Genomic DNA, 25,418 nt, shown 5'->3' with positions numbered 1-25,418 from the left:
ATTCTAACTAAATTTAGACTTTGTTTTATGGAACAACATGAGAGACACAGATCCAGTATCATCTGTTATTTGATAGGTAACAATATTTCAAGCTCATTCCTTTACTGTATGTTCCTCTTCACTGGCATTAACCTCAGATCCATGTGTGAGCCTATCTAACGCCACTGAAGGCACACTAAACGAGTGTAGCAGATGCTGACACCTCACAGATGCTTCTCCCTGTGCTGATGTAACAATTCCATATAACTGGATCCTTTTATTTTCTATGCACGTAAAATCTGTTCATCAGTTTCTAAGAAGACATCTCATAGGATTGGTACTACACTGAATCTACATCAAAACAGGCCAAAGTGACTGAGTTTAGCACTTATTTCTTTATTTAGATGTTTCTTAATAGTAAGTAATAAAATGCTAACTTTTCCAACAGGTTTGTACAACGTCAGATTCCTAGAAATTAATATTGTTACTATTATAAATTATTTAAAAAATTTGATTCTGTGAATTAAAGTATAGAAGAATATAATTAGCTTTTATGTTCTTATACATTAATCCTACTTCACAATGTGTCTAAAGTGAATATACCACTTACATATAACCACGGTTTGTCTTTTCTCATGAATTAGACAGGAACTTCATTTGCCTGGTAGGAATCTCTTAAAATTCTACAGACTACTGAAACTTCAAAGGATGACTACAGAATATTTTATTTCAAAACACAGAAACACTAGAATGATTGCAATGGGCAGCTTAGAACAACTTAAGAAACTTCCAGAAATATCAAACGCTAAAAAGAAAGTAATAATGTTCACCTTTATTTCTTACTGAGTCAGCAATCATATAGCCCTAGAGAAGGACTTACCCAAATTATCTCTGCTTTCAAAATTACTGGCATATATTAACAGCTCAGTTACTTAAGCTCACATTGATATATATTTAAATGAAATTGCCTTGTTTTACAGTCATTAGTGTCTAATCTCACTAATCGTTTCTGTTTTCAGAATTTTTACCATTAAATTTTCTTTATTGGCTTACATTCCACTCACTATTTTCATTTCTTAGAACAGCATATAAATAGAAATACAGTATATAGTCACTGCCTTTTCTCAAAAATTATTTCTTTGAGATTCTTCCACCTCATGGTATGGATCAGTAATTCATTCCTTTTTAAAAATTTATTTTTTATTTTACATATATATATATATATATTATGAATAAGTGTGCATGTGTGTGTGCATGTATATACACAGTCTTTCCTTCATCTCCCAATTATTCTCCTTATTTGCTTTCTAACCACTAAATTCCTTCCTTAACTTGAGCATTGTTATGTGTGTGTGTGTGTGTGTGTGTGTGTGTGTGTGTGTGTGTGTCTGTGTTAATGAATATGGATTGGTAGTCACTTATGACATTATAAGATTTTTCCACTTTTCTTCATAGATTCTATACATCCTATAATGAACGTGTGGGTTGCCTGGTTATTAATTAAAAACAAAATGGATATTTCTGTACTGTTTGGATATATATAGACATTCCCTACTCTTTGATCAAGATCTAGGAATGGAATAGTGAGCTGCCCAATGGTTATAGCCTAAATTTGTTAGTTTCCAAAGACACCATATTATATTCTCTACAGTAGAAAAGAGTTGTCCAGCTCCAGGCCTCATAATACTTAGTAGTGCTCAGTCTTCCCACTTTACCATTAATAATATTTAAGTAACAATATCACACTTGTATTTCCCTGAAGACTAATGTTGAACATTTTATTGTATATTTATTTCCACCATCTTTTTCAAAGGTGTTTCAAATCTTAAGTGCATTTTTATTGTTTGGGAAAAAAAAGTGAAACTTTTGGTGGATTTCTTATTGACTCTATTTTTATATATCAAAAACGAACAATGGGAAAGTAGTGCACTATTCAGAATTATGTCAATGTAGGAAATAAAGGGAATAGTTTTAGTATGTTCTTTGTATCTGGACATTCAAAGATTCTAAACAGTATTTTCTGAAACTGTTTTCAGCAGAAAATACCATGTAATTTTGTCCATGATTAGTTATCCATCTCTGTGTCAATCTTTGTTCCCTTGTTCTATTGATGACTTCTGTTACTGCAATTTTATAAACATTGAAATAAAATCTTAAGGTCTCACAACTTAAATGTTTCTTCTATGTGCTTGTAATTTTTTTTCAGGATGAAATCAAGAATAATTTTTCAGTTTATAAATAAGGCCTACTGGTATGCCAGGAAATGGCATAATAGTGATATTTTAAATCATTCACACAGTATATTTCTCTACTTATATTGCTTAATTTTTTTCTTAACAGCATTTACGTTTTCCTTATTATGTATTTTATACTTTTTGCCAAATCCATACATAAGTATTCCCTATTTTGACATCATTTTAAATGCTATAGATATTTTACATTGTTCATTGCTGATAAACGTGTATGTGCATATGTGTGTATTATTGTTATGTGTGTATATATATACATATGTATGTGTGTGCATATATATGTGTGTATATATCTACATATATCGAATTTTGTTAGGTTGAACATATTAAAATATTTTCCAATTAAAGTCATCAAAAAACATCATTATAAGTTTAATGACCATTTAAACAATTTAACCCCTGAGTACAACATGTTGGCATGATACAGTATAGTAATACACTATATTTTTCTTACACTATATGACAAACTTCCTAAAAAGTTGAAATCTATAGCAAATGTAGCTTTGGACTGTTTGATTGTGAAAATCAGTTTGCATACTGCTTAGGCTGGTCTTGTCATCTGAATATAGTCAAGGATGACCTAGGAGTTCTACTATGTGATTTTTGTGTCCTGAATGCCAAGGTTATAGAGCAGACTACCACAGATGCTGAGCAAAGGCACCTTATGTGCATGTTAATTAAAAAATGATTTGGATTTTTAACACCGGCCACTCATAAGCAAAAAAAAAAAAAAAAAAAAAAACAACTTTTTAAATTATATTCATTTTGGACCAGCACAATGGCTCAATGGAAAAAGGCATTATCACCAAGTCTGACAAGCTGTTTGTTTACTGAACTACAGATGAAGGTGGGTTCTGATTCTTACAAGCTGTCCTGTGACCTTCATACACACTCCTACACACACAAAATAAAAATAAATTAGAAATTTAAAATATATCCATATAAATTTAAGTTTTGTGAAGCCATATATAACCTAATACACTAAATGTACTTTACTAACCAAATAATACTATACTAAAGGAGATAATTTAAATACATCAAAATAAAAATCAGTTTTAAAATCAAAATAATAAACACATAGGCATGAAGATATTGGAAATTTTCCATATGCAGTAAGGAAATGCTGTTGACACATTATTTAGGATTTAATATATGCACACTAGCCAAACAAAACACAAAACAACAAAGCAAACTACACTGTGCATATGAATACATGCATTCAACACTACACATGCTATGTTTACCTGAATTATATGAACATAAGGCTTTATCTGGAAAACAATGTGGAAGTAATGTCAAAAATACAATGATACTGTTACTGATAGGATAATTGTGGAAATCTCATCTCTAATTTATAATACAGACAATAAAAGTCAACGCATTAAAAGTTTAAAACACCATACTTAATTCAGAATAAGATTAAAATGCATTATATACATATGAATAAAAATTAAAATTAAGTTAATAGAAATTCTGACTAGATCAAAGACCTTAAAATAAGAGCAAAAACTAAAGAAGACAAACAAAATCAAACACTAATTACAGCCTGCTTGAGTGACTTTGGGGAACATGGATATATTATATAATTTGAAATGCAAGATATAACTGATAAACACACAGCATCACACAACTAGGGAACTTAAATTAAAGGAACCATTGGAAAATATTCATTTTGGAATTCTGAGTTTTAAAAGTGGCCAGTTTAAAGTTGATTTCATTTTAAGAAAAGGAAAATATTCAAAAACCTTAAGGATACAGTTATTTAAACATTTTAATATCATTTAAAGAAATGTATGGAAACCATAAAAAAGTAAAGAAATACATTTGTTTTTCTCCCTCTATAATACAATTGACATTTCTAGTGGAGAGAAGGTAACTTCCTGTAATGCCAGTTATTAAGGTAGTGCTTATTTTTTACCATTGAATTAAAGTTTAAAAAGTGTAATAATTCTAAAGTTAGCAAATGAGAAATAGTTCACTTGCCAAATTTTCACAAGGTTGATCTTTTCTGTTGGAAGCCTACACAGTAGAGCAATTACATAAAGTGTTTTGAAGGAACAAAACAGAATTTTGTTTCTGGCTACAGTATTTGAAATACAGTGGAACAGACAAGGAGTAGGCATAAGAAACCATTTCTTTTGTTTGTTTGTTTTGTTTTTTCAAGTCAGGGTTTCTCTGTGTAACAGCTCTGGCTATCCTGTAACTTACTTGCTCTGTAGACCAGGCTGGCCTCAAACTCACAGAGATCTGCCTGACTCTGGCTCTCTAGTGCTGGGATTAAAGATGTCTGCCACTAACGCCCAGCTCCCTCCACATTATAAACAGACACCAAGTCTTTAGTAGTTCCTCTCTGATTTAAGGATATGCATTTTGACTCTTACTTACAAACTATAGGTTTATTACCATGGTAACTAACACTGTAAAGACCTAGGTCACCCAGGGGAGGAGCATGGGGAAAGCGTGTATGCTGCAGGAATACAGACTACAGGCACCACCAAGGGTCAAAATGCCCTACCATCAGCAAAGACAAAGGTTCAAAATGGCTTTTGAATAACAAAGACTCAGTGTCTGGAAAGTTCTAGAGTCTATCAGTATTGTAGCATCACAGTCAACTCTAACAAGGAATAAGTCCAAGGCAAGAGGCGTGAGGAGACAGTATCACACCTGGCTTGGGGGGGGGGGGCACACAGTACCAGGACATGGCAGTGCAGACCAATGCAGATAAAACCTAGAGGTCAGTTTTTGAACATCATGCTTTCTTAGGCTCGCTAAAACCTCCATTAAGAGGATTTTTAAAGATGTCTCAACATCACAATATATATATAATTTTTTAAACAGTGTACATCACATCAAGTTGATGAAAGTTATAACTCCTACCTAAATTGTGTGTCACAGAATCAGTCACAGAATCAAGCCACATAGGCTTGACAGGTACTTAATGTTGATGCAATTAAAATAAGAAATATTTCAAAACAAAAGGAGAAAATATGACAAACTGAAAATTAGAAACATGTGGAATATATTAACTCAAATATATAAGAACTTAAGAATAAAGACTAAATTAGCAGAGTTTTGTCAGAAAGGACTTAAGGAAACCATGGTGGAATTGAAGAGTTCAAGCATATTCATAACTGTGAACAACTGAAGCTGGTGTAGGTTCCATCTCTGTGGGAAAGCCCGGCTCACACGCAGGCCGCCTGCACACTCAGTGTGTGAACCAGTATGCAGGCCGCTTGCGCACAGTCAACTGCATCACTAACCATTTTTTTCCCTTTTTTTATTTATATTTGAAACGAGCTTGTTTTACATGTCAATCCCAGTTCCCTCATCCTCCCCTATCACCCCCACCAACCCCAGCCCATCCCCTTTCTGCTCCCCAGGGAGGGTGAGGTCTTCCATGAGGAGTCTTCAAAGTCTGTCATATCATTTGGATCAGGGTCTAGGCCCTCCCCTATGTGTCTAGGCTGAGAGAATAATCCATCCATGTGGGGTGGGCTCCCAAAGTCCATTTGTGTACCAGGGATAAATACTGATCTATTACTATAGGCCCCATAGACTGCTCAGTCCTCCTAACTAACACCCACATTCAGGGGGTCTGGGTTGGTCCTATGCTGGTTTCCCAGCTATCAGACTAGGGTGCACATCACTAATCTTTACTCTGTGATTTTGGAATGAATTAAATAGACGACAGTGGCCAGAAAGAACAGACAACTGCATTGTAATAATACTGTACTTATTCCAACAGAGTAGGGTGGAACAGCACTTACAAACATGGATACATAAGTGTTTATGGTCTCATGAGGTTACAAAAGACAAGAGAAGGTATTTTTAATTAATTTTATCTGAGTTCTAATTTTATTATGCTTTGTGGAAGTAAAATTCTAATCATTAGAGAGAATTCACTTTTTTAAAGGACTTAAAATGATTCCGTTGGTTTTCTGTGACTCTCATAGGACCAAACTCTTAAATGTATACACATCCAACAGCTTTCAGACTTCTAATTCAGCAGAAAGGAGGTAGTCCATTAGAACAGACTGCCACTGTATTTCTCACAATCAACAAGTCACATTATGTCCTCCGCTTATGATTGGACACTTGTGGAATTTCACTCATGTCAGTGACCCAACAGCTGACAGATATTAGGTGACTGCAGAAAAAGGACATCTGACCTCCTGAAGAACAGTTAGAGCAGCAAGCATTCACTGTATCCAGCTACCAGTTAATCATCAGTAAAAGCAAAACTAATATTAAAATCTGTAAGTGATGGAGCAAAAGCTAGTAGTAACACTTGTTAGTCTGGAAAACACAATTACACTGTGCGATGCCCGAATACAATTGCTTGTGATTACAACAAGAACACACTGGCTTGTATTTAAATTAGTCAATTGTGTGTGTGTGTGTGTGTGTGTGTGTGTGTGTGTGTGTGTGTATGCACATGTATTGATGGGTACATTGGCAATATGTGCTTTCATGTGGAGGCCAGATCTCCCTCCCTTTCTCTCTTTTTCTTTCTCTTTTATTTTATTTTATTCATTCATTCATTCATTCATTCATTCATTCATTCATTTATTTATTGGGATGCATGATCTCTCACTGAATCTGGTGCTCACCAGTAGAGCTTGGATGACAGTCACTGACCCTCAGGGATTTGCGTGTCTTGGCTTTAACAGAGCTGCAACCTGGAACTACAAACGTGTGCCAGTTGCTTATGTGGTTGCTGGGATTTTCAGGTCAGGCCCTACGTTTGCACAGCACTTCTCTGACAGAGTGAGCTCCCAGCCACAAAAATGAAAGAACCATGAGGACCACTATGTTATTGTCGTCATTTCAGATATTCATGAAATATGTGAGATACTTTTACATGTCTGAAGCTATATGGAAGTTCTATTATATTAGCTATCTCATTCCTACATTTAAGAGTCTAAATACTAATATCCCCAAAAAGTTGTTTATTTGTTGTTACATCATGTAATACACAACCAAATGATTTGAATATTGTGAATCTGAATGCTATAGGTATGTACAACGTTACTGTTTCAAATTATTAAAAAGCACCAGTAGCAGCCATGAAATGACTAACAAATGCTTATACTAGCACCTATAATGCTATTTTCAAATTCTGTCAGATACACAAGCATGATTAGAGACATTCAATGAAAGTATGGTAAAATCTGCAAAACTTACTTTGTAACCTGCGTGTCGGGCTCTCTCCATGGAGCTGTCTTCGTGGCAAATACGGAGAAGGGTGGGGGAGTGGCAATGAAGAAACATCGTGGGTCTGAAGTTTGTACCAATGAGGTTCATCATCTAACAGAGCTGTTTCCAATTCTATTAAAATCTACAGACCGAAGACACAAACCCATTTTACCAATAATTAAGAAATCTCTTCAATAGTCTTATAACTATTACAATATTATCACAGTAATGCTGTTACAACAAAGCAATGACATCTAATAATGCCAAAATAGTAAGCATGTTTTGACAGCCACTAAATGAGAAATACTTTTCTAACTTTTAAGTGATTTTATACTTTAAATAGTGACATTTATTTTATGTATATAAATATATGTGTGTGTGTATATATACATATATATATATATATATATATATAATGACCATCCAATTAAGAGGATATTAAATTTGCCATGACATAATAGCAATTTTTACTTTTAAATTGTATATGATAACTAATTTTAATCTTTTATTTTCTAACTCAAAAGCATTTTTATTTATAGTTACTAGTATAATAACTTCATAGCCGGGCATTGATGGTACACGCCTTTAATCCCAGCACTTGGGAGTCAGAACAGGCGGATCTCTGTGAGTTTGAGGCAAGCCTGGTCTACAGGGCAAGTTCCAGGACAGGCTCCAAAGCTACACAGAGAAATCCTGTCTTGAAAAACCCATAAAAAAAAAAAAAATCAATACATGAGAAAAAATTAAAGTAGTAACAACCAATCATGCCACATTATTCCTCTTTATTATGAATAGAAAAATGACTGTCTTTGCCTTCTAGGATAGGGTGCTAAAGCTAAAAAAGGATAAAATAACTTGTATCTAGGGTTAGATAAGCTTCTTGGTAAAAGAGATAAAAGGAATCAAGCTGTCTTCCTTAAACCTTCATGTTCACTGTACCTTACTGCAGCCAATTCAAAAACAAAACAGTGCACCACCAGGCCCCTACTGATGCCCAAATGTTATATGTCATTTGAAAGGAACAGGGGAAGGCAAGAAAGGGCACTTAACATGTACCGTATGAATATGATGGTACAATATGAAATTTTTTAATCAGTCTGTATAAGAAATCAGTCTGTAGAAATGAATTACCGAATTAGTTTTCTTTCAGACTGCTGTACAAGTTTGACAGAGTTTATGAACAGGAAGTAGATCTACTGTGTAAACTGGTAAGTGACAGTGCTATTCAGTGACAGATAAATGAGCAGAAGCAGCTGCTTCCCTGTACACTTTCACTATGAGAGGTGCTACACTACGGAAGTTACCACATACTGTGCCTACTCAATCCTTCTACTAAACCGGAGCTGCACACTAGCATTATTTACACTTGGCTGAAGAGGAAACTGAAGTGGGAACCAGCTCTGTAGACCAGGCTGGCTCTACAGATTGGCCTGCCCTGCCTTCCCAGGGCTGGGACTAAAGTCACGTGCCACCAGCACCAGCAGGTGAGCACTTTCTTTATTTGGTGTAAAAGAAACTTCTTTATACCCTCTCCAGGAAAAGTCAGGAGCATGTGCCACCACTGCCTGGCAAGGTTTGTAACTCTTTAGGAGCCAATTCAGTTCATGTTTCTTTTTTCTTTTTCTTTTTTTAATTTTACCTATGAAATTATCCCTTTATTTAATCAGGAAAACTAGATAGAATTAAAAAATGCAGTGAATAAGTGCTTCTTCTCAGTACTACATGCCAGTACTTAGAAAACCACTTCACCTCTTGTTCTCCACATTACACTTGGAAAGCTTCTTCAACTCACAATTTAGACGATCTTTGCTAAACCTTTCATGAGTTTCCATTACTCACAGGATTAATCCCAAAAGGGACATGTTCTGGGGTTCTTACAACCTTGAAGCTTCATTTCTTACACTCTCTTTGCCAGTTGAAGGCAGAGACTTAAACTCCGCGACCTGATGCCTTGTTACTCTCTGCAGAAGTCTCACGCCCTTGACTATGGTAACCTCTATTCTCGCGGGTACTTACTTCCTTTGACAGCTTCAGCACAACACATAAATATGCCTACAACATAGTCCTCATCATAGCAGTGTCCAAATCCACACTGAGTTATAAATTCTTGAAGTAAGCCCATAGGAAAATGCCTAATACATTAAATGGCTTACAAAGTAATCCATGAATAAATGAACAACTGGCCTAATAAAAATAACAAGAAGTAGAAAACACTATACAAGACAATATCTCTATCAAATGAATCAAACCTTTGCATCATACACTAGACCACCCCCCATTATTATGGGGATTTCACTGTCTTGGTTTTGAGACAAAGCCTCATTATGATTCACACACTACACTTGAATTCTTGAATCAAATGATCAGTTTCCCTAGGAGTGGAGATTATAGTTATACATTACTACTTACACATCCAGTTCTGCTAAGAAGTTTTAGAAACATTGATTTTTATATTATCACTAAGGTTTATCTTAAAGCAGTAAATTCATTCTGCCAGTAAATTAACAAGTCATGCATATTCTTTCAGACACTTATAATTATGAGTCTTATAGTGACAGTCATAACAACAGAATGGTCTGAGAAACATCAACTGAAACTATTTGCAGGTACCTCTCCTAAGAATTCACTCTCTTCTTCTCGAACTCTAGCTTGGTCCCAAAGGGTGATTTCAAGCATTCGTTCCCGGAATTCTCTTCGGTGGACAGGAGAGTAAATGAAGGTCTGGTTCCATTTAGGTTCCAATGTTTTCTTTACCGTTTTTGTTCGTCTCTTGTTTTTATCACTATTTTGATAAAAAGAAAATATACTAACTTACATAAAAAGATTTTACTCTAAATTTTATCACATATTTGTCATATTACAGTGAATGTAAACTTTTACTTCCTGTTAGATTATGATACATCTGTAACTTAGTAGGAACAACAGCTCAAATAAACCTATTCACGTCAACTATACACGTTTAATTGTAAATACATATACATATACATATACATATACATATATATATATATATAGCAATGTTTACTTCATAGACCTAACAAGTAATTGTGATACATATTTTACAAAGTAACTTTATCTCAAATAAGAAATACTATTTGCTTATTTGACAGTAATAAAAACAAAACAAAAACAAAAGCATGCCTTTAAAAACACAGAATACTGTTTCTATGTAAATAGTCAGAGTAATGTGACAGAAATGGGAGCTAATTATCTTGATGGACAGGACCTATTACTAGGAGGCTTTTATACTTATGTTGAAAATATTAGTTGGAAAATATTTTAAACTATGTATCTTATATCCCACATATTATAAATTATATTTACAAACATGTATTATCGTATTATGTCATTAGTTACATTCAAATATACTAAAATATTAAAGACGGGAAATGGACAATGAACTCTAATGGGCACTGAAATCTGAAGGATGCTAGAAGAATAAGCCATAAATTAATAGATGAGATAGAAGACCAAGCTTTCACGTTACTAAAGAACATCTTTAATGGGCAGAAGCAGGAATGCTTCCTCATGTCCCTCACAAACATAGCAACCACAGCAAATGCTCTGCAAACTCCACCATCATCTCCTAAAAGAATTATAATATAAACCTTATTTTCAACAAGTAAAAACAAATGAGTTTTGCTTTTCTTAAAATATAACTGAAACCATCAAAGTGCCATCATGGAATTTAAATCAAACCGTGCAAAGGGACTAACTGTACTTAAAGACTAAACTATGGAGGTATATTTTAAATAATAAAATAATTTTAATTTTATTTTAATATTTTAATTTAATATTAATTTTAAATAATAAAAAAAGAAAAGAAAAAATCCTTAATCCCTAAATCATTAAAAAAATACCGTGAACATTTGCTTAATAAAAGCTAACCATAACTTTATTTTTATGCTAGTACTTTTAGGCTTCGGTTTAACTTAAAGGAACAATCTTGACACTTGTAATCAAGATTAAAAATGAAAGAAATATTTGTGGCCATAACCAACTTTACTTCAAAATATTACTTTTATAGAACATGGTACATTAAATACTAACATAATTGAGGTTTTAGAGCAGATATATCTTCTATTCCTCATGGACACTTTGGGAAGTCTTACCAACTAATTATTGATTGTTAGCTCATATATTAAAAATTTCTTCCTGAAAATTTATCAGGAAAAAATAAATTAATAGCTAATGTTTATTAATTTATTCATGTGTAAAAACTGGATCAAAAGAAAAGAGAAAATATAATGTACCTAGCAAAAAATTCTCCAAGACACACTGTGCCTGGGACATAAAGGACAAGTGAAGGAGAGATATTTTTACTTTAATCCCACTGCCTCAAAAAACAAGAAAAATTGGGCAAAGTAAATAAAAAGTTAAATAAAAAAAGTTCATAAAAAAAAGTCAGTAAACTTTCAACATCTTAAAACTTAAATGTGGGCAGGTGAGATGGCTTAGCGGGTTATCACACATGCTGCCCTCCACACTTGACAACCAAAATCAATCCCAAGACCTTCATGGTGGAGGGAGAGAACTGACTCTCACTAATTGTCCTCTGACCTTCATGTGAATGCTATGGCATATGTACACACCACACACACACACACACACACACACACACACACACACTCACATACACACTCACACACACACAGAAACACTCACACACACATACACACACATATACACACACACTCTCACACATATACACAATCACACACATACACATACATACACACACACTCACATACACACACTCACACACACTCTCACACATATACACAATCACACACATACACACTCACACACACCATACATAAACAGGTACAGACATACACTCACACACCACACACACACACACACACACACACTCACATCCACACACGCCACACGTAAACAGATACAGACATACATTCACACCACACACACACACTCACATACACACACTCACACACACAGAAACACTCACACACATACACACACACACTCACATACACACTCTCACACATATACACAATCACACACATACACACTCACACACACCATACATAAACAGGTACAGACATACACTCACACACCACACACACACACACACACACACCACACACTTACACACACACACTTACACACACACACACAAAATCATACATATACACACACTAACACATACCCACACACTCACACACATACACCACACACACACAAACACACGTACACAGATACAGACATGCACTCACTCACAAACACATATACACACTCAGACACACTCACACACCACACACACAAACACACACACACAGATACAGACATACACTCACACACCAGACACATACACACTCAGACACACTCACATGCACACAGACACACAGGCACTAATGAATAAATAATGTAATTCAAAATAAAAATATAATAAATGTTTTTTAGAAGTATGAATTGTTGAAACCTAAGTAGCTTGAGAATAAGGCAGAGTTCAGAGTGCGGTATTTGCTGTGGATTTGCACCATTTAATCCCAGGAATTTCTGTAGCGATAAACCACCGTGCACTAAAGAAGCAGAAATTTAACTGCCAAGTTCATATGATAACTTGCCTGTGGTATCCATCATTCAGCTGAAATTCAGGTTTATTATGGCTAAAGTTTTTTCTTTCTTACATTTCAATATGTGTCTCTGGACACACACACACACACACACACACAAAAGATAATCTAAATTGTCAGAGACTAACTTTTCTCAAGTTAATTTTAAAGAAAATATTATACAATAAGAAAGTAAGTTTCCTATAACTATAAATAATGTGAAATATGAACATATAATGAAATTTGTTTTTCAAATTTCTCTTTAAATTGTATGAAGTAAAATGCAATGCTGATTATCTGCTTACATTATCTTTTTCTTTGCTAGCATTGCTCAGATGATGCTCAAATGCTAAAAATCTTGTTTTTTATGCAGGTGTTTTAATCGCCTATATTCAGCAAACCTTTTGTCTGCTCTGAAGTCCAGCTGCATTCTAGGAACTTGATGGCCTGGAGCAAGGATTCTTTTATGTTTGGAGCAATGATCCATTTTTCTTTTCCTTCCTTCCTCCCTTCCTTCCTCCCTCCCTCCCTCCCTCCCTTCCTTCCTTCCTTCCTCTCCAGTGTGCAAATTCTTTTTAGATTAGACAACTGAATAAGACTTGTGAGGTCCAGCCTCAGCCAATGGGGAAAGGCACAATCACCACAAGAATGAGATTAAAAACATGTTTACTTCCTGTCTCAGTGTGTTCTCTCTTCAGAGTCCTCTGGATCAAGAGTTAAACTTGCCCTTTCCAAACACTAAAATTGGCCTTTGTTGTAGCCCTGAACTTAATTCTAACAAGTATACAACTCAACTTTGATGAACTTTCTGCTTAAAATAATTAAGGACCAAAGGTGTGCAAACAGATTGAAGGTGTGTTCAGAGCCACTGCCAATCACAGAAAAATGACTCAGACTTGGAAGCAAAATGCCCTGAAGTCAGACAGAAGAGTGAGAAAAGCGTCACCCCTCCTTCCATCCCATGACCCTCTTATTTTGATATGCCTGCAATTAAGAGTGGTTAGATTACTTTCTAGAAAATATTTCTCCAATCCTAAATCTCGTTAAAATCTGGGTAGAACATAATTGATGACAAAAACCAAAATACAGTGCTTAAAGGAGGTGATTATGGGCCCAGCATAGCTGGACAAAATAGGTGATAAATACAAATCACACTTCTTAATTTTATGAATGTAGTAAAACAACAACAATATCAAGAGGTCTAGATGTAAAAAGTGGAGAAGAATCTGAAAACAATTTAGTTCCAGTTCCAACTTTGTTTACTATTACAATCCATTACAATTTTTATTTTAAAATAAATTTTACTAATTTTGGCATAGAAACATGTATTACTTAAGAAATATAATATGTACATGGATTAACTAAGTATTTAAATAAAGTAATATGTAGTAAATGCAAAGTTCTAAAATACTCTCAAGTACTTACAGTCAATTTTTGATACATCAAAATGATTTTATTTATAAAATTTATATATATATGTAAATTTATATATATAATTTATTTATAAAATGTCTCCATTATGACACAAAATAATGAATGATACAGAATTGAAATATTTTTTTGCTTTCCCACTCATTTTTAAGAGCATATATGTTTTAGTTTCAAATTCCTACCTTCTGTCTGGAAGAAAGTAAATTTTAACATAAGGATTCCTTGGCCTCCCATCTTCCCTGGAAGGGAGATCCTTTGCTCCCAAAATTGTAACTATCAACTGGTGACCAACCTTGTCAAACCATAGTTTGATCTGAAAAGCAAAAGCATTCATTATCAGCTCAAAATTTACTTCCAAAACATGTTTACATTTCCAGTCTTTATAACATTCTCTAGTATTAATATTAAAAGAGGTAACATTTCCCTAGTAAACTGTGATTTGTTAAAGTAAAAGGATATACTATAATAACTTCAATGAATAAATTAATTGATTCTGATGTTTCAGTTTCATTGGTAAATCACTTGGATTTTTACTATGTGGATATGTCTAATTAATGAAATAAACTAGTTATACTGTTGTATTACATACTTTGTGTACAATGATTCCCCTAACTCTGTCTTCATGTAAGAATCACTGTGGTTCTTTTTTGCTCATCTATTAAGTTGTGAATAAGTGTTCTAAATGTAGTGTGTGGACAGGAACAAGTAACCAGTATTCAGAGGGGATTTTCAAGCAAATGCTTTGTGTCTCCATAGTAAAACGGATTTCAAAGGACAGAAGTCTTTACTAGTACCTTTAATAGATTCCTTTAGTTTGCGCTTAAAATGATAATAAATTCAACTTTAAAATTTTTTAGAGGCAGTGAAGAAAATACATAACATCCTTAAAATGGTAATTTTGAAATAATTTTGCTGTGCCATAATTAGGGGCTGGCACTTCATGTCATCCTGATCCCGAATTCTTTTAACTTGACAAGTCTCATCTCCCACAACTTCACACCTTTGCCCCTTGCTCCCTGAGCATCATCTGTCTGGATCTAAACCAGATATGTGCATTACCACCAACTCAGCATCTCTTACCACTGAAATGGAAGCAAAAACTTAGAACTTAATAATCAAAATTTTAGTAAGACATGAACCACAGTAGTTCAGTTCCAATTCCACAATGGTTTGGTTGGGTCCCTCTTTATATATTCCAGAAATTCAGAGGCCGACTAACTGTTGAGTCAGAAAAGGTGGATTTAAAAGGGACGAGTCCTCTTACAGGAATAAGAACAAGAGGAATCCAGATTTTAAAAGTAGCTATTACTAGTTTCCATGTTTTAAAGTAGTTTTATCTAGCTATTCCATAACAAAATTTTTCTACCAGTTAAGAAGTTCAAAACTAGAATCTCAACAAGATTTTCTCAGTCTGTGTTTAATAAATATCTGATAAGCACTCTTATCTGACATAATAGAGAGTTACAGATTTCTAGGCTAGATTTCACCTACAAATTAAAATGACATCTTAGAATTTTAAGAAATTGCAACATTCATTCAAAAGATCAAGGACCATCCTTACTCCCTAAAGAAAAACAGGTCTAATAGCTAAACACAGTGATGCCTGAAACACCAGCTTTTGGAGACCAGAACAGGAGAACTGTGACAAATCTACAAACCTAAAGCTAATCTGGGCTACAAAGCAACACTGTCTCAAACAAGAAATGAAACAACCAAAAAACTGAAGAGAGAGGGACTCAAAAATTTGAAAGGAATAAAACTTGAAATGTGTGTGCCTAGCAATATTAGACTACAGAGATGAGGATAAACTAGGGGCATGGGGAAGCTATTCTCTGCACAAAAGCCATGAGAGAAAACTGAAGAATTCAAATGTTTGATTTTCATGGGATGAAGGAAATGTCAACAGTCTCACAGTCTTCTAGAACCTGTGATGAAGGTCAGATTATTTAAATATCCTCCATTTCCACCAATAATAACAACTCTTTTAAATTGATTTTTTCTGAAAAACTATTATCTTCAGATTTCCCTGTAAAGCCAACCACTATCACTTACCACTGTTATCTATTTCTTATATAAACATACACAAGCTTTATTGGTTTGATACTGTTGCCACAGTAAGATACTGTTAACTAAATTATACTGTCCAAATATATTAATACTGTCCAAATAATAGAGTATTAACACTATTAAATAAGAATCTTCCCCAGTACATCTTATCAAAATCAGACTTTTTCCAGAAATTGTCTGGAACCAGGCACCTACTAATAGCCCTAATTTTCTATTTTATTACAAAGTGTACATTGAAGTTCTTAATAGATATCCAAGTCAAACAGTGAACCTGTGTTTTAAAAATAATATTTAAAATATAACTTCTTTGTTCCCCAAAATATAACAAATACAACCTCATAATTCTATCCTTGACCTTAGTTCAATTAATTTAATAAAAATCTTGGTGCCATTTTAGTTGTTTAATATGACTATCCTCTCAGCTTTACCATGTAACCAATTTAAATGGTTCATAATAGAAATTTAGCATCAAACATAAATTTTATGTTATATGATATTAAGTAGAATTAATATTTTAATTACTTAAAAGTATTATTCAAAGCCATTTATTTTAAAAACATGCAACAGAGCAGGGAAGGCATAATACTACTTTAAAGATAACTATATTAGCATTACTGTACCATATAAACAATATCCTAATGAAAAGAGGCAAACAACTTGTACCCAAGTAGTACATAAAACAAATGGAATGATAACATACAAAAAAAAAAATATCATTTGGATCATGATTTTTTTTTTGTTCTTTCAAACTCCAAAAGTTGATTCTTATATATCAAATGCGAAAAAAAAAATTAAATAAGGTACAAATATATTTGCCAATCTCCTCAAGGAGTCATTGCTTGGAAAATGCAAGAGAATGTAGATGTGATGTGGAATAATGAATGATTTAAAGAGACAGCAACCTTGTGTAATCAAGGAAAATAGCTAGAGTTTAAAATTAGCTGTTTCAGTCAATGTTACAGACATAAGCAAAATCTACATCAAAACTGAATAGGAATACCACTTTGAAACCTATACATTTGAGTACTTCAGTAACTTACAAAATAACTAACAATGATTGTCTCTTTAAATTTGTAATCAGTATTCTAATCTCCATGCAGAGTTTTACAAGCTGCTTTATAAAATGATTTGGTAGTCAATAGTATGGTTTGGAGCAACATACCAAAGAAAGTGTTCCTACTACGCATTTTCCAAAAACATACAAATAAGGGGTAAAACACAACTTTAGTTTCTATCAGGCAGACAAAGCCTTTACCTGAACCCTAGGAACAAAAGGCGTTGTTCTTCTACTAAGGCTTTGGCTCTGGTAAGCAAAATTAAAGAAAAAAGAAATAAAACAAAACCAAAAAGGACAATATGCTGGAACTAAAAGACCAAAAGTAAAAATAAACACATAAAACTGTCCCTTAAATACAATGTTTCCATGACAATATATTTAAATTAAGTACTTCACTATAAGAAATAAGTATTTCCCAGTGCTAAAATAGATGAAAGGTATTTAAAGCATTATAAAATATTACAATTTATTTGATCATATTCTTAAAACAGTCAAAATAATAGGAATTAAGCCTAAATGTACAAGAACATAGTCAGATAATATAATTTTGAAGGGTGGTTAAAGCATAAACCCCAAAATGAAGAAATTTAAAACTTTACCCTTAAACACACCACAGCCTGTGATATCCATGGGTGACTGGCCCCAGGCTACCCACAAATACCAAATCCACTAATGTTCAAATTCTTTATGTCAAGTGGCATAGTGTATGTTGTTGGTGTTTTATTATTTAGGAAACAATTACAACATGAAAGTCTATAGCTATCCAACAGAAGCATAAGGTTTTTTAAAAACTGGTACACAATTGTGTAAGTGCACGGATGTGAGCCCTGCTAAAGTGTAAGTCTAATTGTTCATAAAGTACAGTTAAGCTTGATGGAGGGCACCGGATCAACTGCTTGCTGCACTGCGTGAGATATTGTTAAGTGCTAATCATACCCACTAACAGCAGCATTTTATTGCTTTTTTTATTTACAGAGTTCCTTTTACTTTTTGAATGTTCATGGCATGCTCATTGCCATAGGATACCTCCCAACAGTTAGCTTTGGGAGCTAACTGCTCTTATCTCCAACAAGCAAATGGAAAAGAAAAAAGAAAAACAAAACAAAACAAAAACAAACAAACAAACAAAAAACATGAAAACCTCTAATAGGATATAAACACAGTTCTCAGAAGAAGAAAAAAAATCAAATTTCTTTTCTGAATTTCTTAAGCTTTTATTTCAAAACTATTTTTAGTAATTCAAAAAAATCATAATAACCTAGTTCAGGTCCAGGTCTGGCAACCATAGATAAAGAATAAAATGGGAGGCCCATCGCCAAGGCTGAGAATGGATTTGTGGACACTGAGTTCTGCTTCCCTCAACAAGACTCCATACCTCTTCACATCTGTTGCAGATTGATAGTGACCGGCTGCCTTCTGTCTTCCCGCTCTGGTACTAATAATGGGAGGGCTTCTGCCAGGTAGGGAACCACTGGACCCACATGACATTTGAGTAAGAAATCTAAAACCCACAACCTTCACTGCACATTGTTGGTCACCAGGAGTCACCTTTCTTTCTCTCCCCCCCCCCGAAAAAAAAAAACAAGCATCAAGTCTGAGCAGTCCTCCTTTTCAAATGGAGATATGCCCTAAGAGGAAAGGTGCTCAGGACAGAAGGGGGAAATGTCTCCCTGAGTAATCTGCATGTATAAAGTTTAGTAAGTAGGGGAGGCAGGTAAAGTTCCCATAGGTTAACTAGACCTGCTCAAGGGACAAGGAACCTTAGAGATTTCATTTTCCTGGCTCCTATCTCTATATATTTAAAATAAAATATGTCAAAATGGGAAGAACTATGTAAACATATGTTACTTCATAAAATAAAGGATCTATGTTAAAAAGAATATTTAAGAAATTCTTTATAGCAAACAGTTTTCCATTATCTAAAACACCTTGAAACAAGCAGCTATCAGGTTTCTAAATGTTTTTTAATCTTTATGTTCACCCATGAGTTTACACATTAATGAAGACTACAAAATGCATCTGTTCCTAGGTAGACTTTTTAAATTATGTAAAATATACAAAGCATACAATCAACAACCTACAGCTTAAAAATCAGGAGCAATTACTGCACTGGAAAGCTGTGGAATTCTCATTTCTCAGTTTCAACCTTTGCCACTACCCAGAAAAACACACCATACCCTGCAGTCCCTCTGCTACTCCATCATTGCTATCTATGCCATGGACCTGACACTTTACACAGGAATGATGGCACTGTGGGGGCCACATTTGCAACTGGTCAGGCTTCATATAAACAAAGAACTGGAACCTCACATCATAATCTGTCAATGTCCAATGTCATTTTCACTATTCCTGGTAATACGATCCTTAGCACACGCTTTCTATGTCTAGGTTCATTATAAGAGTAAAATACTCAAACATTAATGCTAAGATACAATACTTTAAATGAGGTGGTGGGGTGCACCTTTAATTGGAATTAAATAAGGGAAAGCCAGAGGCAGGAGTTTCTGTTAGTTTTAGCCCAACATGGAACAAATAGCATGTTCCAGGCCAGTAAGAGAATATAGTGATATAGTGTTTCAAATTTTAAAAAGTAAAAAATAAAGAAGAAAGAAAAAAGGGAGGGAGGGAGGGAAAGAAGGAGGGAGTGAAGAAGAGAAGGAAACCAACATTTTCATAAATACAATATTTTTTAATGTTCTGGAGTTCCATGAAGAGAGATATGAAAAACATACAATTACTCAAATTACTTAAATGGGCAAATAAAATTGATATGTGTAATATTTACTAAAAATGAAATGCAAAAATGTTAAGATAAAGTAACTTTGCAACTATAAATAAATCACAGGTACTATAATGAAAACAAATAATTATCAGTAGAATCAATAGTGTAAAGAGTTTCTATAGAAAAAAAATGAATAATTCTGAACCTTTTTCACCGTGAAAAAGAATGAGGTATTTTAGCCTAACAGCCTATCAAACTACTAGCCAAATAATATAAATGAATTCAAAATTTTTCAGAATCACAAAAGTTATCCTACAACTTAAAAAGAGTTAACCTAAGGGAATGCTGCCACTGAATAGGCTAACACAAGGTTCAGGAAAAATAAACTTGATTGAGCTCATTCTGATATCCTCTTCAAATACACTAATGACCCTTTGTGGGGATTTCCTAGAATAAGGAGCCCCAGGATTTATCATGGAGACAAAATTAATTAATCAGCATCTTTGAGTATAAAAATGCAAACAAGAAATATCTAATATGTGCTTTCTATTTGAAAAAATATTAGTAAATGAAGTAGCATATTGGCAAATCACCTCAAATGTGTACAAGTAATTTCTGTTCTTAGGCGTTAGCATGACTTTGAGAGAAATGATCCCAGAAGAAAAGGGGGTGCAATTGTGATGGCTAAGATAAGCATCAGCTTGAATGACCCTAGAAGGACCTGAGAAACAAACTTCCAGGCACACCTGTGGGAGGTGATCTTGATCCACTGGTTGAGAAGGAGAAACCCATCTTAATTATGTTTGAGCCGTTCCCTGGACAAGGTGTGGGGCCACTTAACATGGAGAGGGGGTCTTCCCCCTGACACACTGCACACCACCTGTGCTTTCTGGTGGCTGTAACATGACCAACTGCTTCAGTTCCTGAGGCTCTGGCTTCCCTGCCATGACCCACAGTACCCTGAACTGTGCACAGGACACACCTTCTCCTTAAGGCGTTTTTTTCTTATTATCTAGTCACACCAACAGAAAGGAAGCTAAGAGAAAAAGGCAGAGTTTAGACTTCTGAGTGGTCTCCCAAGACGTGATATAGGCAAGCATACTTTAAACTCCTACATCTTCATAGCCAACCAAAATTGCCTGTAGCCTAGCAGGGATAAGGGGATAGATGTGTAATTAACCCAGGAGAGCATCTAATACAAAGAATAAGAATGAAATCCAAAGCTATATAATAATAAAAGGCATTTTTTCTTGTTCATTTATATTCCTGGTGAATAGAACAATGATTTCTGTCAGAACTTAAAATTTATATGTGTATGTACGTACACACACACACACACACACATATACACACACATATAATATGTATATATAAAAAGGTGTTTGATACATTAGATGTAATTACAATAGCTTTTTAATAATCTCAAGTTTATACTTTAGCATTTGGATTATAATTTTACTTCTAAAAGTTCTCTTGACACTAATTTGCTATAATAAAAATAAGCAACATTTATATGTGTCTCAGCACTTCAGTGGCATCCTTATTAATAATATAAACTAGAAGTTAAAAATGAAGTATAATAGGTATGAAATAAAGTAAAGAGGAATTTTTAAAAGTAAGACAAAGTCTATACAGTAATAAAGAAAAAAGAGAGCTCAGGCCATGTGTTCAGGCCACAACTATAATCCCAGAATTTATGTCGAGGCAGCTGGAGGGCCACCAGTTCAATGCCAGTCTGGTCTACATATTCTTTTCTGTCCAGTTCAATGCCAGTCTGGTCTACATATGCTTTTCTGTCCAGTTCAATGCCAGTCTGGTCTACATATGCTTTTCTGTCCAGTCAAGACTACACAACAAATTTCTAACTTGAAAAAAAATAAGAGAAAGGAAAAAGAGAATGCAAAAGTATATGAAATTTTATTTTAAAATTACAAAAAAAATCATATGTAGTGTCAGGATTATCAGTGATTTTACTTTTGGTTTTTCTGTACTAGATTTCTGATAGTAATATGAATTATGTTAATAATCCCTCTCTTGATTGTATGTAAAATGATTGTGTATCTGTGCATGATTTCAAAATGTGTGTAATTAACATTTTAAATAAATTCATAGATTATTTTCCTTCCAAGTTTTAAAAAAACACACTTTTCATATTAAGCTACAATTATACAGATTTTACATTACTATCACACCCTTAGTAGTTTAGTTACTCATATTATTTAGACCTGTCTGTAAAAAACACCTCTAGAATCCATATATATATATATATGTATGTATGTATGTATGTAAAAGTCCATAAATTATTATCAAAGTAACCCCAAATTCACATAAGATTGAAAAGCAAAGAAGAATACATGAATAATTGCTTCTGCTTTAATACAATCTTTGCATGATATACCATTTTCCTCTCTCTAAAAAAACTGTAGCAATTCCCAATCATTTTAAAACAAAGAGTAAAAGTCATCACCTCAATTTCTGGACTAATAATTAAGGTTAAAAATGGGTTACATATCTTCGTAAAAATCATTAAACTCTATAAACCTAACATTAAAAGAAAGCATTACAATAAATAGCCCAAATTAAATTTTAAATAACTATAAATAATCAAAAATGAAAAAGCTGATAGAGACGTAAAGACACAATTATGCTCTAGGAAGAACTTTGATGAGAAAAAACAAAAAGAAAGGAAAGAAAGAGAAACAAGAACGTCTAACACTATATTTTTAAAACATCATTTAATATTCCCAAAGAGATGAATTTAGTGATTACATACTGAAAGCTGTCCAGATAAGAACTGCGGGACATCCCTCAGCATGCCAGGACTCATGGGAGATGTAACGGATATAGAAGGACGATCCATTTTTTGAGATTCAAATGAGCTAGAACCTGAAATGACAATTATATATAAAGAACAATAAAATGACTCCTCGCTATTTCAGAACACTCAGCATATTTCTTTAAAATGTCATTTAAACGTCATTTTATACAGACATTTTGTCACCAGAATGCTATAAACAATCTTTGAGGAGTTTTTGGTGGTGGTTTACTTTTGTTTCAGACAGCTCTTTCTGTTGTTTCGTTTGCTTTTGTGTAAGTGTGCTTTAGGGACTCCCTAAGACCCAATTACACCTCTGCTGAGCTGACTGTGACAGCCAGAGGCTCTAATACAGGATTTATTTGTCTATTACTACATGTACTATACTCACACATTATAATGAAAGAACATTAAGAATGCAAAAGAAAGAAAAGCCATGAGACAATACACCACCTAATGAAACTTAAATACTGAGAACATAAGTTCTAGGATATCAAATAATATTGAATGTTCCTGGGTGACCTGTAAGTCATATCTTGAAGGATATAAAATATTACACAAGCTGAAGTAAAATGAGAAGCTATAAAAAAGATACAGAGCAGCAGAAACAACAATAACAAAATGTTCAATTTATGAAATAATGATGAACACAGGCCTGAAGAAGTGTTTCAGTGCAACAGCACTTGTGAGCTACATATGGCACCCTATGTATGACACCTTATGTATGATATCCTATAAAGATACCCTATGTGTGATACTCTATATATGATACCCTATGTATGAAACCCTATGTGTGATACCCTATGTATGAAACCCTATGTGTGATACCCTATGTATGAAACCCTATGTATGACACCTTATGTATGATATCCTATAAAGATACCCTATGTGTGATACTCTATATATGATACCCTATGTGTGATACCCTATGTGTGATACCCTATGTATGAAACCCTATGTGTGATACCCTATGTATGATACCCTATGTGTGATACCCTATGTATGATACCCCACATACAACTATGTAGAAGGGAAAAAGGAAAATAAATGTGAGAAATCCAGAAAGCACTAAGATTTTCATCTTATTACCCAGATCAGAAAGTCCCCACCCCACCCCTGTATACCAGTTATCATTTCTGAAAAGCACACTGTGCTGGCTTCACTGGAATTCAGAACTGTGTAAAGGTTACAGGAGAGGAAGGGTGTGCAGTGTAACTTACTTTGGAAACACCATGACCTTATAACAACTTTGAGACTGGACTAAATGTCAGAGGCAAGAGTAGAGTTAGATTCAGCCTGTTGAGCTATATGCCTACTTAGAAATGCACATGCATAAAATTCAGCTCTGGACAGTGTATCATGTAAAACTATGGGGAAAAGTGCAGTTTCCAATCAAAGAGTGGTGGTGACACCTTTTCACAATATTTAGAAATAAAATGGTGATGCCTTTGTAGAAATAATTTGTTATCTCATAAGACTAAAAAGCATCAGACAACAGGAAAATTAGTAGAACACATTCTTTAAGCAGCCAGGGATAGAGACACTGACAGCACCTTTTAATCATTTAGCTTCCCAGCTGGAGGTTGAAAATTATACAGAGCAAATAATCTACAGCAGCACCCAGAATAGAGACCTAAAGACCAGTACCTGGACAAGCATAGAGATAAATGTTTAAATAATAAACGTTTGAAACCACTTTAGACAAAGACTCTTGTCTCTTCAGGAACTAGTTTCCCAAGCATTTTCTGTGGCTTTTTTAGATAGCCATAATAAAATAACGGGCTTTTATTACATTCATGGTGTCTTACTGATATAAGGGGGAAAAATGTTGCCTTTTCCATAGCTTTTAAAAGAATAGTGATAATATAGCCATAACACCAAACAGTTGCAAGTACTAAATAAAATGAATATAGCACTATATAATTCTAATGTTTACTTATTACAGTGTAGTTACATTTGAACAGAACCAACACTGCCTTGTCACTGTCATTAAAAAAGTTAAATTTACATGCTTAGGCATGACTGCACCCGATAATTTCAATGACAGAATCAAAGCGTTAGGTATAAACTTTGAAAGCGGTTCCCAAGAGCTCCCATGTCTTCCAGGGGTAAGTGGTCCTTCCAGTGCTTTAAAGACTGAGCTGTGACTGCTGCTGTTCCAACATCACCCTGTCCATTTTCCCCTTGCCAACTCCACACGGTCACACTGGAGTTGGCCACACTGCTGCGATCTCAAATTAGAACTACCATCTTAGTTTCAAGAAAATATAAATAAGAATAAACAAAACTATTCAAAAGTTGTTCCAAATGTACCCTTTACAAAGAG

General features: G+C 34.1%; 1 protein-coding gene across 1 annotated transcript in view; it reads right to left on the bottom strand.

The window, feature by feature from the left end:
- Rims2 (regulating synaptic membrane exocytosis 2) overlaps positions 1–25,418 on the bottom strand; it is a 380,476-nt gene that overhangs the window by 172,021 nt on the left and 183,037 nt on the right. Inside the window, exons 12-15 of the mRNA XM_051202763.1 lie at positions 23,051–23,163; positions 14,614–14,744; positions 10,035–10,206; positions 7,413–7,566 (exon numbers count right to left, since the gene is read on the bottom strand). Coding sequence (XP_051058720.1) covers positions 7,413–7,566; positions 10,035–10,206; positions 14,614–14,744; positions 23,051–23,163 — 570 coding nt within the window. The remainder of the gene's footprint in view (positions 1–7,412; positions 7,567–10,034; positions 10,207–14,613; positions 14,745–23,050; positions 23,164–25,418) is intronic.

The sequence above is a fragment of the Phodopus roborovskii genome, unplaced genomic scaffold (genome assembly GCF_943737965.1).
Source record: "Phodopus roborovskii unplaced genomic scaffold, PHOROB, whole genome shotgun sequence".
In the NCBI taxonomy this organism is placed as follows: Eukaryota; Metazoa; Chordata; class Mammalia; order Rodentia; family Cricetidae; genus Phodopus; species Phodopus roborovskii.
The sequence above is the reverse complement of the archived record's forward strand: the minus strand, read 5'-3'. Positions and strand labels throughout refer to the sequence as shown.